General features: G+C 39.9%; 1 protein-coding gene across 1 annotated transcript in view; it reads left to right on the plus strand.

Moving 5' to 3' along the window:
• The window catches only part of LEO1 (LEO1 homolog, Paf1/RNA polymerase II complex component), a 38,938-nt gene that overhangs the window by 21,263 nt on the left and 4,105 nt on the right, over window positions 1-13,570 (plus strand). Inside the window, exons 7-11 of the mRNA XM_041745569.1 lie at window positions 3,721-3,815; window positions 4,375-4,509; window positions 5,634-5,769; window positions 8,534-8,720; window positions 10,615-10,712. Coding sequence (XP_041601503.1) covers window positions 3,721-3,815; window positions 4,375-4,509; window positions 5,634-5,769; window positions 8,534-8,720; window positions 10,615-10,712 — 651 coding nt within the window. The remainder of the gene's footprint in view (window positions 1-3,720; window positions 3,816-4,374; window positions 4,510-5,633; window positions 5,770-8,533; window positions 8,721-10,614; window positions 10,713-13,570) is intronic.

The following is a 13,570-nucleotide window of genomic DNA, read 5'->3' on the forward strand; positions in this document are numbered from 1 at the left end:
ATATCTCTATGAGGTCCTCGGTCTTAAAGGTACTTTATTGTGTCTTTCACCCCAATAGGGTAAGACCTAGCAGTGTATCTTATCATAGCATCATTACAATTTGAATCACTTTATGTAATAGCATTTTTCAAAATGGCTTCTCAGTTTGTAATGGCCCATATGTGTGGGCATATTTTTTGTGTCAGAAGGAAGGTAGGAATAGTGATTGTTTTGTTTTTATCCCTTTATTAAGGAAAATTTTAAACACGTTACAAATAAGTGAGAACCATATAATGAACTCTTATATGTATCCATCACTCATGTCAGTGATTGTCAGGTTGGACAGTCTTGTTTCTTTTTTCTTGTTTAAGATTTTATCTTTTCATAAGAGACAGGCAGAGGGAGAGGCAGGCTCTCTGCTCTGATCATGGAACTTGATCCCAGGACCCGGGGATCATGACCTGAGCCGAAGGCAGATGCTTAACCGACCTGAGCCACCTAGGTGCCTGAACAATCTTGTTTTATTTATATTTTCTACCCCACCTTACCCAGACTTTTGAAACAATCTCAGATATATATCATATTTAATTAATGAATATTGATTTCTTTCATCAGTTGGCTTCATGGTTTATTTATTTAGTTTTTTTTTCTTTTTTTTTTGTAATCTCTATACCCAGTGTGGGGCTTAAACTCACAACCCTGAGATCAGGAGTCACATGCTCTTCCAACTGAGCCAGCTAGGCACCCCCATAGTTGTTTATTTAGTGAGGAATAAAGAGGAAAGGGACAAAAAACTGGAAGGGAACCATTAGGACCTGTTGCAAAGACATTCTCAGCTAATAGTGGGGATCCAGGAAATCTAAGTGGGAAAGGGAGCTGCTGCTATTCAGGTTGGGGGGATAGGCATAGGGAAGCATGGGCTTAGGTCTGTCAGTTTTCAAAAGGTTGACTTCTTTTTATTGCCATCTTGGTTCATAGTCTCTATTCTTGTGAGTATATCCTTTTTAAATTTCTTCACTGCCATTTCATTGGGTTTCCAGGATGCAGCAGTGATAAACTACATGCATTTCATGTGCTGTATTTTCCTGCTAGGTCCCACTGAGTGTTTTTTTAAAGATTTATTATTTTTAATTTTTTTTAACTTTAAAAAAATTTTTGTTAGTGAACATGCAGTGATCAGTTTCTGGAGTAGAATTCATTGATTCATCATTTACATATAACTCCCAGTACTCATCATAAGTGCCCTCTTTAATACCCGTCACCCATCTAGCCCATCCTCCACCTACCTCCCTCCATCAACCCTCAGCTTCCTGTCATTAAGAGATATTTATGGCTTGTTTCCTCTCTCCCCTTTTTTTTGTTTTCTTCCTTCCCATATGCTGTTTTCTTTCTTAAATTCCACTTATGAGTGAGATTATATGGTATTTGTCTTTCTCTGACTTATTTCACTTAACATAATACACTGTAGCTCCATCCATATCACTGCAAATGAAAATATTGCATTCTTTTTGATGGTTGAATAATATTCTATTATACGTACACATACACACAAACACACACATATATAAACCACATCTTCTTTATCCATTCATCATTTAATGGACACTTGGACTTTCTCCATAGTTTGGCTATTGTTGATAATGCTACTATAATTATCGGGGTGCATGTACCCCTTCAATATCGCTTGTATCATTTGGGCAAATACCTAGTAATGCAATTGATCATAGGATAGCTGTTTTTAACTTTCTTAAATTAAAAAGTTTTCCAGAGTGGCTGCATATTTGCATTCCCACCAACAGTACAAGAGGGTTCCACTTTCTGCACATCCTCACTAATACCTTTTGTTTCATGTGTTGTTAATTTTAGCCTGACAGGTGTGAGATGGTATCTCTTTGTGGTTTTGATTTGTATTTCTCTGGTGATAAGTCATGTAGACATGTTTTCATATGTCTGTTAGCCATCTGGATGTCTTCTTTGGAAAAGTGTCTTCATTTCTGCCTGTTTCTTAACTGGATAATTTCTTTTTGGGGGGTGTTGAGTTTGGCAAGTCCTTTATAGGTTGTGGATACTAATAATTTATCACATATATTATTTGCATATATCTTTTCCCATTCTGTAAGCTGCCTTTTAGTTTTGTTTATTGTTTCCTCACTGTGCAGGGCTTTTTATCTTGATGAGGTCCTAGTAGTTTGTTTTTGTTTCTCTTGTCTTTGGCAGTGTGTCTAATAAGTTGTTTATAGCCGAGGTCACAGAGGTTTCTGCCTGTGTTCTCCTCTAGGATTTTGAAGGTTTCCTGTTTCACATTTAGGTCTTTTATCCATTTTGAATTTATTTTATGTATGGTGTAGGAAAGTGGTCTAGTTTCATTCTTCTGCATGTTGTTATCCAGTTTTCCCACACCATTTTTTGAAAAGATTGTCTTTTTTCCATTGGATAGTCTTTCCTGCTTTGTTGAAGATTAGTTTACCATTTAAAGATTTATTTATATATTTTATTATTTTATTTTTTAATTTATTTTTTCTTTTATATTTTATTTTATTTTTTAAAGATTTTATTTATTTATTCATGACAGATACAGAGAGAGAGGCAGAGACACAGGCAGAGGGAGAAGCAGGCCCCACACAGGGAGCCCGACGTGGGACTTAATCCCGGGTCTCCAGGATCACACCCTGGGCTGAAGCCGGCGCTAAACCGCTGGGCCACCGGGGCTGCTCATATTTATATATTTTAAAGAGAGTCTGAGCAGGGGGTGGTGGGAGGGGCAGAGAGAGGAGGAGAAAATTTCAAGCAGACACCCCACTAAGAATGGAGCCCCAACACGGGGCTTGATCTCACAACCCTGAGGTCATGACCTGAGCTGAAATCAAGAGTTGGATGCTTAATTGACTGAGCCACCCAGGCATCCCATTCCCACTGAGTTTTTAAATTTCAGTAGCAGTGATTTTCATTTTAGGAAGCTCTTGAATGATTTCCAGAACTACCTGGTATTTCCTCCACATGCAATCAAGGTAAAGTTAGACTCTAAACCTCTTCAAAAACTTGAGGTTTTATTCTTCCTAGGGTGCTGCTTTTTTCTTAACCCATATTTGGGGAGCTTCCCTCTTTTCCCTGGGCAAGATTTTTGGTCCCACATTTCTTCAGTTTTCAGCTCTGTGAGAAAACCTGTTTTTTTTTTTTTTTTTTTTTTTTAATTTTTATTTATTTATGATAGGCACACAGTGAGAGAGAGGCAGAGACACAGGCAGAGGGAGAAGCAGGCTCCATGCACCGGGAGCCTGATGTGGGATTCAATCCCGGGTCTCCAGGATCGCGCCCTGGGCCAAAGGCAGGCGCTAAACCACTGCGCCACCCAGGGATCCCAGAAAACCTGTTTAATAGAGGGAGCCTCAGATCTAAACTGCTACCTCCTGTGGCCTCAAGCCTTATCTTCTGTTCTTACAGCTCTTACTATTTCTTAACACATCCCCGTGCTACTATGGATTTAGCATTAGCTCAAATGCTCTGGCACTCCCTCTCTTTGTGATTCCAGCTCTAGGAATTCAGAAATTGAGCTAATTGTTTTTCCTCTTGTTAATTTATTCAGCGTCACTAGGTGATTAAAATAAGAGGGTTTCGAGGTTGTCTGTTTTTCTGTCTCTATGATTCTATGATTCATAGAGACAATTCTATGATTCTGTGTGTCTCTTGAGGAGAAAAGAATCATAAACTACAGCATTCTAAGGCACTTGTATTTTGAACCAGGTAGAAAATACGATAAGATGGAGGATACGCCGGGATGAGGAAGGAAACGAAATCAAAGAAAGCAATGCTCGGATCGTCAAGTGGTCAGATGGGAGGTGAGCCCAAAATGCCTTGAAGAGAATTGAAATACCTTAGAATGTGGCTATGGGGGGTCAAACTTCATAATAAAACCTTATTTGGGGGATATCTCATATTAAAGCATTTCTATTGCTTGGTCTCTGCCATTGCACAGAAGACCTGAAAGAAGTAAATAGGTAGTTGAGGGTCAGACAGGGTGGTGAAAGACATTTAAAGTAGGCCAAGAACGTGGTCATCCTCTCCAGCTATAGCATAGTGGTTTGGAAATACTCAACTATCTCCCCTCCCCATTGCAAGCCACTTACTGTAAGATGACATGTTAGTAAAATTCCCTTTTACTGGGAAAGTAATAGAGACTGAGTACATGTTGGAGCACGGTTTTCTTCTCAACATGCTATGTGTCTAAACATAAACATACAACATGTTTTACTTCTATGTAGATGGTTTTTAAATCATGCCTCCTTTTTTCTTCTGAACTCTGTGTAAGGAGAGATAGTAGCAATTGAATCAGTTTAAAGTAAAATGGTAGAATGAAAGCTTTATGACTTTAATACATGAAGTGTTCCTTCTTTTCAGCATGTCTCTGCATTTAGGCAACGAAGTGTTTGATGTTTACAAAGCTCCACTACAGGGAGATCACAACCATCTTTTTATAAGACAAGGTACTGGTCTACAGGGACAAGCCGTTTTTAAAACCAAACTCACATTCAGGTAACTGTTGTCAACTACTATTTTTACAGTAAAAGCAGTGAATATAGATACTGTCCAAAATCATTTGACGCCTGATTGACAATCTTCTGTATAGTTCACCAAAGACCAAGTTCTGGTTCTCAGCTCTGAAGGTTCAAAGGCTATTGTGTCAAGCGCACCAAAAGTTGCTGTTTCATAAGGAACCAGGTCATGCTAATCAAACTTGAAAGAGACTATTATGTAAACCACAGTGTTAATTTATTAATTCCAGTGATTACTTAACTGCCAGGGGGCCTAGAATACTTGCTGGTCAGTGTGTCTTTTTTTTTTTTTTTTTTTAATTGATCTGAAAGACTGATAACTGGAGGCTGGTAGTGTGCATGCAGTCAGAGCAAAGGCAGTGAGTCAGGTGTAAAGGCCGGGGTCATCCTGCTGCTCCTGAGGCTGCTGCATCCAATACCTCTCCAGGGATACGTCCCCCAAGCAGCCCAGGACACTCAGGTCAGCTGGTGAGAGAGCATTCCCCTTCTTTAGAGTGGTAGACACTACACTGAAATGTCTATATTTTTCTTTTCTTGACTCGAAGCAGATCATCCTCCTTGGGTATCTTTAGAGAGGGCACAGTAATCTTGATGACTTAGCTTTTTGAGAATTGTTGTGGTCAGAAGTAGAGGCTTCAGAATCAGACCTCTATTTCTGTCCCATTTCCCTTTGTGTGGCCCTGTGCAACTTTCTCAACCCCTCTACTTCACTTTCCTAATGCATATAAAATGTAATAATTGTTTTATAGGCTAGCTGTGACAGTGAAGATGTAGAACCTGTAAAATGTGACGCACATTTCTTGGCACTTAGTCTTCAGTACATTCTCCCCGAACCTGTGTATTTATGATTCTGGAGGGTGATTGTGTGCTGCTGTGACTTATTTATTCCAGCTTTTGTTTTTTACTTGTAAGATAAGAATGTCTCGGTGAGTCACAGAGTGGGGAAAGTTTGGAATCCCTTCACCTGGTATATGCCTGTTTTTGTTTTTGTTTTTTTTTTTCTAGGAAAGAGGAAATGGTCTCTGGTCTCTTGTTTTTGTGATATCGATATGACTGGCTCACAGATGTACCTGGTAAACAGGCATTTTTGTTCATTTCCTGCAGACCTCACTCTACAGACAGTGCCACACATAGGAAGATGACCCTGTCACTTGCAGATAGGTGCTCGAAGACACAGAAGATTAGAATATTACCAATGGCTGGTCGTGATCCTGAATGCCAGCGTACTGAAATGATTAAGGTACATTTGCTAAGGTTTATCCTGGGATTTTTGGTGCAAGCATACCTCAGAAAAACTTCAGGTTTGGTTTCAAACCTCTGCAATAAATTGAATATCACAATAAAATGAATCAAATGAATTTTTTAGTTTCCCAGTGCATATGAAAGTTATGTTTCCACCATAGTGTGCAGTAAGTAGCATTATGTCTAAAAAAAAAAAAAATGTATGGACCTTAATTTAAAACTTTTTTACTAATCATCATCTGAGTTTTTCAGCAGGTCATAACCACTTATCACAGATCACCATAACAAATATAATAATGAAAAATTTTGAAATATTGCAAGAATTACCAAAATGTGACACAGAGTTAGCAAAAACTGTTGAAAAAATTGTGCCTATGGACTTGCTCGGTGCAGGGTTGCCATAAACCTTCAATTTGTAAGAACTACAACAACACGGTATCTGCAAAGTGCACTAAAATGAAATATAGCTGTATGTTAAGAATAGCATTTCCCAGAACTTTGTTTCCATCTCTTATTGACCCACCTTTTCTCTTCTCGCCAGCGTGAACTGAGAGCTGGTTTAATTCCCTGAGCATTTGCCAAATGAGTGGTGTGATGATGGTCCTAAAACAGACACAAGGGCTTGGGTTTTCTCTCACCGGGTCCTGACGGTTCAGGAACAAGCTGGTGACTAAAGGATCTGAGCTTGGGCATATGATTTCAAAGATGATTTAGAGAGCTATGTCTGGCTTAGAATCTGTGTCAATAATTAGTGAAAATGCTAGAGATGTAGTAAAATAGAATAAAAATAGACCAAAAGTTTGGGAATATGCCTAAGGAGAATCAAACAAAGAGCAGCTGGCAGTTTTTAAGGTCCATTTATAATGTTCTACCTGTTAGGTTTTCAGACTTAGACACAGCTACCAGTTAGACACAAATTCAATTCTGGGACACTGTCAGTGATGGGAGCGTAGGCTTGTATCAACACCACTGGCCTTTTGTGTAGCACTTGCTTTAAGAAGCCAAATGCAGCAGAATAGTTTTATTCTCTGTCTTCTCCATCTTCTCTGATAACCACTGGATCTCCCTGCCTGCTTTCATGTGGTTCTGTTCCCTTGTGCACCAGGGAGGTGAAGACATGCTGATTGCCTCAGGGCATTTCTTACTGGTTCACTGTCAGACTCTGCTGATGGTCTGACCCTACGCACCTGCTTTTTCTTCATCCTCATGTTTCATTCATAGAGGCAGTTTAACTAAAGTAGATTCACAGCACTGCCTAACCCAGTGGTATGTAGGTGCATTAACTTTGGAACCTGACTTCTCGCTCCATTTCCCTACCTTCTCTCCTCAAGCCAAGGTAGCTGTAGGAACCTTTAGGCCTCAGTCTCAGCATTATTGGAAGAGCCCTCTTCCACTTCCCCAGTTTCCATGGAAATGCACAAGGAATGAGCTAGTTTTTTTTTTTTTTTTAATTTTTATTTATTCATGAGAGAGACAGAGAGGCAGAGACATAGGCAGAGGGAGAAGCAGGCTCCCTGTGGGGAGCCCGATGGTGGGACTCAATCCCAGGACTCCTGGATCACGACCTAGGCCAAAGGCAGATGCTTAACCATTGAGCTACCCAGGTACCCTGTGAGCTAGTTTGTTCTTACTACCTCTTTTTTTTTTTTTTTTTTTTTTTTTTTATTTACTTATGATAGTCACAGAGAGAGAGAGAGAGGCAGAGACACAGGCGGAGGGAGAAGCAGGCTCCATGCCCCGGGAGCCCGACGTGGGATTCGATCCCGGGTCTCCAGGATCGCGCCCTGGGCCAAAGGCAGGCGCCAAACCGCTGCGCCACCCAGGGATCCCCCTTACTACCTCTTTTACCAATAGTGACTTTTACTCTATACTCTGTATAACCTTAATGAAAAAGTTGCTGCATGGAATGTCTAGCAACAAAGAGTTGTGTGCAATAATACAGAGCAATTAAATTAAGAATTCAAAGAAATGCTATAATATCCTTGACCTCTCTTATTCTGTCTACCTTATAAATGCTTGTGGATTGCCAGGCAGAGGAAGGGTATGAATGTTCTGCTTTGGGCTCAGGGACCCTCCCCTATGCCAGCGCCTCCCCATCCTGTCATCCGGAGCTCTAGGGAAACTCTCTGGAGTGAGATGCCCAGACAGGAACATCTAGGCACCAGTGTTGTTTGGTGGTGCCTGATCAAGCCGGGGGTCTGTCAAAGGGGTTGGCAGACACAGCCTCCCTCAGGCAGAAACACACTGGGCATGGATGAGGTTCCTCAGGCTGGTTGCTGCTCTCTGGGCTCTGAGTGGCTGGTGGCATAGGGGATGCTGCGGCTCCCAAGGCCACGTTTGTGCCAGTCCCGATTGGGTGGTTGGCGCGAGGCTCCTGCCTCCTCACCCTGTGTTGTCTTCACTCCTTAAAACTAAACAGGATCGCTGTGTATGGATGGTAATAGGGTTAAAATGGAGAGAATTGCAGAAATAGGTATTATCCTGGGCTGGGCATTTATGTGTTCTTTATAGTAAAAGTAGTTTCAAGTGGTCAGTAACCTAGTTCATTTTTTTTTTTTTAAAGATTTTATTTACTCATGATAGACGCAGAGAGAGACAGAGACATAGAGAAGCAGGCTCCTCGTAGGGAGCCTGATGCGGACTCGATCTCCCGACTGGGATCATGCCCTGAACCTAAGGCAGATGCTCAACCACTGAGCCACCCCGGCGTCCCTAAGCTAGTTCATTTATTAAAGTTCAGTATTTTATTTGCTTCTTTACAGAAAGAAGAAGAACGTTTGAGGGCCTCTATTCGTAGGGAATCTCAGCAGCGCCGAATGAGAGAGAAACAGCACCAGCGGGGACTGAGTGCTAGTTACCTAGAACCTGATCGCTATGATGAGGAGGAGGAAGGCGAGGAGTCCATCAGCTTGGCTGCCATTAAAAACCGATATAAAGGGGGCATTCGAGGTGAGTATGTAGAGCTTAAATTTCATAATTTCTGGGTTCAGGAATTTATTTTTGCATTTGGCCTACTCTTAATGCCCAGTCACTGGACATTGTATTTTATTTATTTATTTATTTTTAGAGAGCAAAGCAGGGGGAGGGGCAGAGGGAGAAAGAGAGAATCCTAAGCAGGTTCCACATCCAGCGCAGAGCCTTAGCTGGTGCTTGATCTCACGACCCTGAGATCACGACCTGAGCCAAAATCAAGAGGTGGACACTTAACCATCTGAGCTACCCAGTGCTCCTGGACATTTTACTTTTAAGGAACCAGTGTCAGTGGGTGATATATTTCAAGGGCTACTGAACTAAGACATTGCAGAATTCTTCTTGGTGAGCCTGAAAGGGTGGGAACTGCTGTCTTGTTCTTTTTGAGGGAACAGAGACTTCGGGAGGTTGAGTAACTTGCCCAAAGACAGAGTTGGTAAGTGGACAGTTGTTGAGTTAGGGTCATCTGACTTCTGAGGCATCTTTTTTTTTTTTTTTTTTGAGGCATCTGTCTTAACCACAATCGGGCATCCAGGGATTTCCCCACATCACGGATTTCCCCTGCATCAAGGTGACATGCTGAAAAGTAGACTGAACCTAAAGTAGAAGACTTGGCCTAGATCCCTGACCCGACCCTGCCTGCTCTCAGTTCTGCCGCTTTTTAGTGCAATGAGTTTTGGAAAGTTGTAATACATACCTTCTGTTACCTCATCAGGAGAAAACCAACCTATTAATAATAATAGTACTTATAAGATGAGGTTGTTTTGATAATTAAATGACATAATACACATAAAATACTTTGCCCAGCACCTGGCACATATGAATTCTAAATAAATGTAACCTAAAACCATTGTTACTATTCTTACCAATTGTTAGCTTCAGGCAATTGACTTCATATCTCTGAATATTGTGTTTCCCGTCTGTAAAATGAAATTCTAACCTTCTCTAGATTAGCCTGATAGAGCTTTTGGAACCACTGTACAGTGTAAGGTATACCACAGGTGACCATGCATCCTAGTTTTGTCCCTATCGAGTGACAAATTTTAAGAACACTCAAATTTCCCTTCTCTACCATCTATAAAACTCCTTTCTCCTTTTCTTCTAGTGACAGCATTTGTTCTCGTGAGCTATTACACCCTTCCTGCCTACTTATTATTTTGGGACTATAGTACAGAGACTATTTTTGTTGTTGTTTTTAGTGCTGATTTCTCGCAGAAATGATTAATTGTGGAAACAAACCACATAAAAACTAAAAAACAAAAAAATTGAGGGTGCTCTTAGGGAGGGAGATCTATAATACCAGAGATTATAAACCTAACTGATATGTTCATTAGCTTTCAGTTCCATGGAAGGCTCTGGGTTTTCTTGCAAAGGGGTTGGTCTAAAGTCAGTTTAGTTGTATTTTATTCCATCCTGAGGTTCATCTAGCCTGGGGTATCAGTGCAGACTGTACTTGTCTCTCTCCTTTTGAAATGACCATCAGACAACAAATGGTCTTTATAGGACTAGGAAGCCTCCACTTGATTTTATCTTCAAAGCTTATTTTGAAATTCAGTTATCCATCATGAAAGAATGACTCGGGTATCAGTAGCTTGTTCTGGAAAAGTAGTGGTGTTTGTGTCTTTAGTGACATTGCACACAGCCTTTTTAATACTTAAAACTGGTCAAATGAACCATTCTTGTATTTGGAGAGGGTAAGTGCTTTATTTCAACATATTAAATCTTACATTTTTAAATCAAAAAAATTTTAATGATCTGTTTCTTTTGGAAAAAATGTACAGAAGGAACTAAAGACATCCATCAGAAGAAAAATCCAGAAGTGAACAAATCATTGTCTTTGAAAGTCACTCACAAATCATTCCTTTGGTTTCAGAGGAACGAGCCAGAATCTATTCGTCAGACAGTGATGAGGGATCAGAAGAAGATAAGGCTCAAAGATTACTCAAAGCGAAGAAACTGACCAGTGATGAGGTAAAACCAAATTTATTCGATGCTAGAGGTTTACTGTTTCCTCTCGTCCATTCCTGGAATGAAGAGTAGCTCCCAGCCCAGGAGCACGGACAGATGTCTGTACACTTCACTGAAACTCAGGGAGATAAGTGCAGTGATTGGACCAGGAGTGGCCAGAGGAGAGTCTGATCCTTTGTTCAGGTGGGTGTTGGAAGGCTGCTCAGAGGAGACCTCAGAGCAAAGTCTTAGGTTGCAGGGCACTTGGGCCTGGAGGGCGTCCTAGGGGAATGGAAAGGCCTGTGAGGAAACGTGTGGGGCTCTGAGATATTAGGACTTGACTAGTGACTAGAAATCATTCAGTGTGGGTAGATTAGAGGGTTTATGTCTTCTTTCTCTTGTTTTCAGTGTATTTTTAATTTTTTTTAATTTTAAAGATTTTATTTATTTATTTGAGAGCGTGAGAGAGAGAAAGTGAGTGAGTGAGTGAGTACAAGCAAGGTGAGGGGCAGAAGGAGAAGCAGACACCTCCCTGAGCAGGGCTCCTGATGTGGGGCTTGACCCTGGGTCTCTGGGATCATGACCTGAGCCAAAGGAAAATGCTAAACCAACCTAGTCACCCAGGCCCCCCATCAGTATATTTTTTTAAATTATAGAAACAATTCTTAGGGTAGAAAAACCTGTTTCTTTTTCTTTAAAGGAAGTAGTATTTGAATAGTATTGAGTAATTCAATAAATTAAAATGCTATTAAAATAATATTGCAAAGTAATTTAAAAATAATTTATATATATATATATTTTTAAAACATATTATATTTCTTTTATTTTTTTATTTTTTTTTATTTTTTTTTTTAAATTTTATTTATTTATGATAGTCACAGAGAGAGAGAGAGAGGCAGAGACACAGGCAGAGGGAGAAGCAGGCTCCATGCACCGGGAGCACGACGTGGGATTCGATCCCGGGTCTCCAGGATCACGCCCTGGGCCAAAGGCAGGCACCAAACCGCTGCGCCACCCAGGGATCCCAATAATTTATATTTTTAACAGTATTCTTTCCAAATTATAAGAGTAAATGTGCTGAAAAGTTTTAAGTCTTTTTTGAGTTATAATTGACATTAATTTTAGGTATACAGTATAATGATTGAATCAGTACATGTATATATTACAAAATGATCACCACAGTAAGTCTAGTTAACATTCATCACACGTAGTTACAAACTTTTTTTCTTGTAGTAAGACCTTTTAAGGTCTATACTGTTAGTAACTTTCAAATATATACAATACTATGTTATTAATAACTATAGTCACCATGCTGTACCTTACATCTCCAGGACTTCTTTTAATGGAACCTTTTTCAATCTTTTTTCTTTTTTTTTTTTTTTTTTTAAGAATTTATTTATTTGAGAGAGAGCAAGTGAGAAAGAAAGAGCATGAGTGGGGGGGGGAACTCCCCACTGAGCAGGGAGCCCAACTTGGGGCTTGGCCACAGGACCCTGAGATCATGACCTGAGCTGAAGGCCGACGCTTAACCGACTGAGCCACCCAGGTGCCCCTTAGATCTTTTTTCATCTTTGATGTTCTTAAATTGTACTATGATACCTATTTTGTATTTCCTTTTATTCTTCTGGTTGGGATTTGTTCCTGAATGTGAATTTGCCAGTTCTGAAAATTTCTCAGTCATCAGTTCTTCATTCTTTCTGTCCTTATGAAACTGATGAAATGCATGTTATTCCTTCTCTGTCCTCTATGCCTCTCAGACTTTCATGTTTCCCTTGTCTTTAAAGGTCTCTGCATCCTGTGATATTTTCTCAGGGCTGCCTTTTAGTTCACTGCCCCTGTCTTCAGCTGCATCTCATGTTGTTAATCTCTGTCATTGAGTTTTTACTTTTAGTTTTCATCTGTAGAGGTTTAGTTTCTTTCTCAAATTGGCCATTTAAAAAATGTTTAGTTGCTGTTTCTTTTTCAAATTGGTCATTTTAAAAACTCCTTTCCCCAATTCATATTACCAATTTCTCCTTTTTATGTCTAAGTGTTTTAAACCTATATATATATAGTCTTATGTCTGATAATTCCATTGTCTGAAATCTTGACAAATGTGATTTTATTGCCTATTTATTGGCTCTATCTCTTGATGACTTATTTCTCTGTGTTCTGTGATTAAATGATTGATTTATTTAGCTCAGATCAATGAGAATTTTTGATGGGTTGATGGGTTCCTATAAAGATGATTTATATTTGCCTCTGGCTGTTGTGTTGGGCATCAGCCACCTAGGATCACGGTGTTTGTTTAAGGGAGGGGGAATGAGAGAGGAAGAAGGAGGGAGAATCTCAGGCAGTCTCCACCTAGTGTAGAGACCAATGGGGCTCGATCCCACAACCCTGAGATCATGACCTGATCTGAAATCAAGAGTCAGAACTTAACCCACTGAGCCACCCAGGATCACTTTAAAATATATACTCTTGGAATGAAGTCTTTTTAGATTACTTTGAAATAAGAGTTCTGACTTGAAGTTATTAATCTTCCCAGAATCAATTAGTTAATTTTTCTGTTTTTTAATGGTGACAGATAACTCTTTGATGTGAACAGTGGCTTTAACTCTAATTCTGTGAAAGCAGCTTTCTCATAGTATTTAGTTCTAGTTTATTCTTTTTCCTCCAAAATCCTGTTCATTCTTCAAAGAATTCAATTACACACAAACTTGTATATGTGAGAAAATTGAGAATGCCAACTTTTTGTTCTAAATTGAAGTATAGTTGACCCACACAGTGTTACATTAGTTTCAAGTGTGTATAATACAGTGATTCAACAAGTATATGTTATGCTTTGCTCATACAAATTTGCTCATGGCAAATTACAGCTCACTGATCTAATCTAGCCTGCC

Source organism: Vulpes lagopus, chromosome 2 (assembly GCF_018345385.1).
Source record: "Vulpes lagopus strain Blue_001 chromosome 2, ASM1834538v1, whole genome shotgun sequence".
NCBI lineage: Eukaryota > Metazoa > Chordata > Mammalia > Carnivora > Canidae > Vulpes > Vulpes lagopus.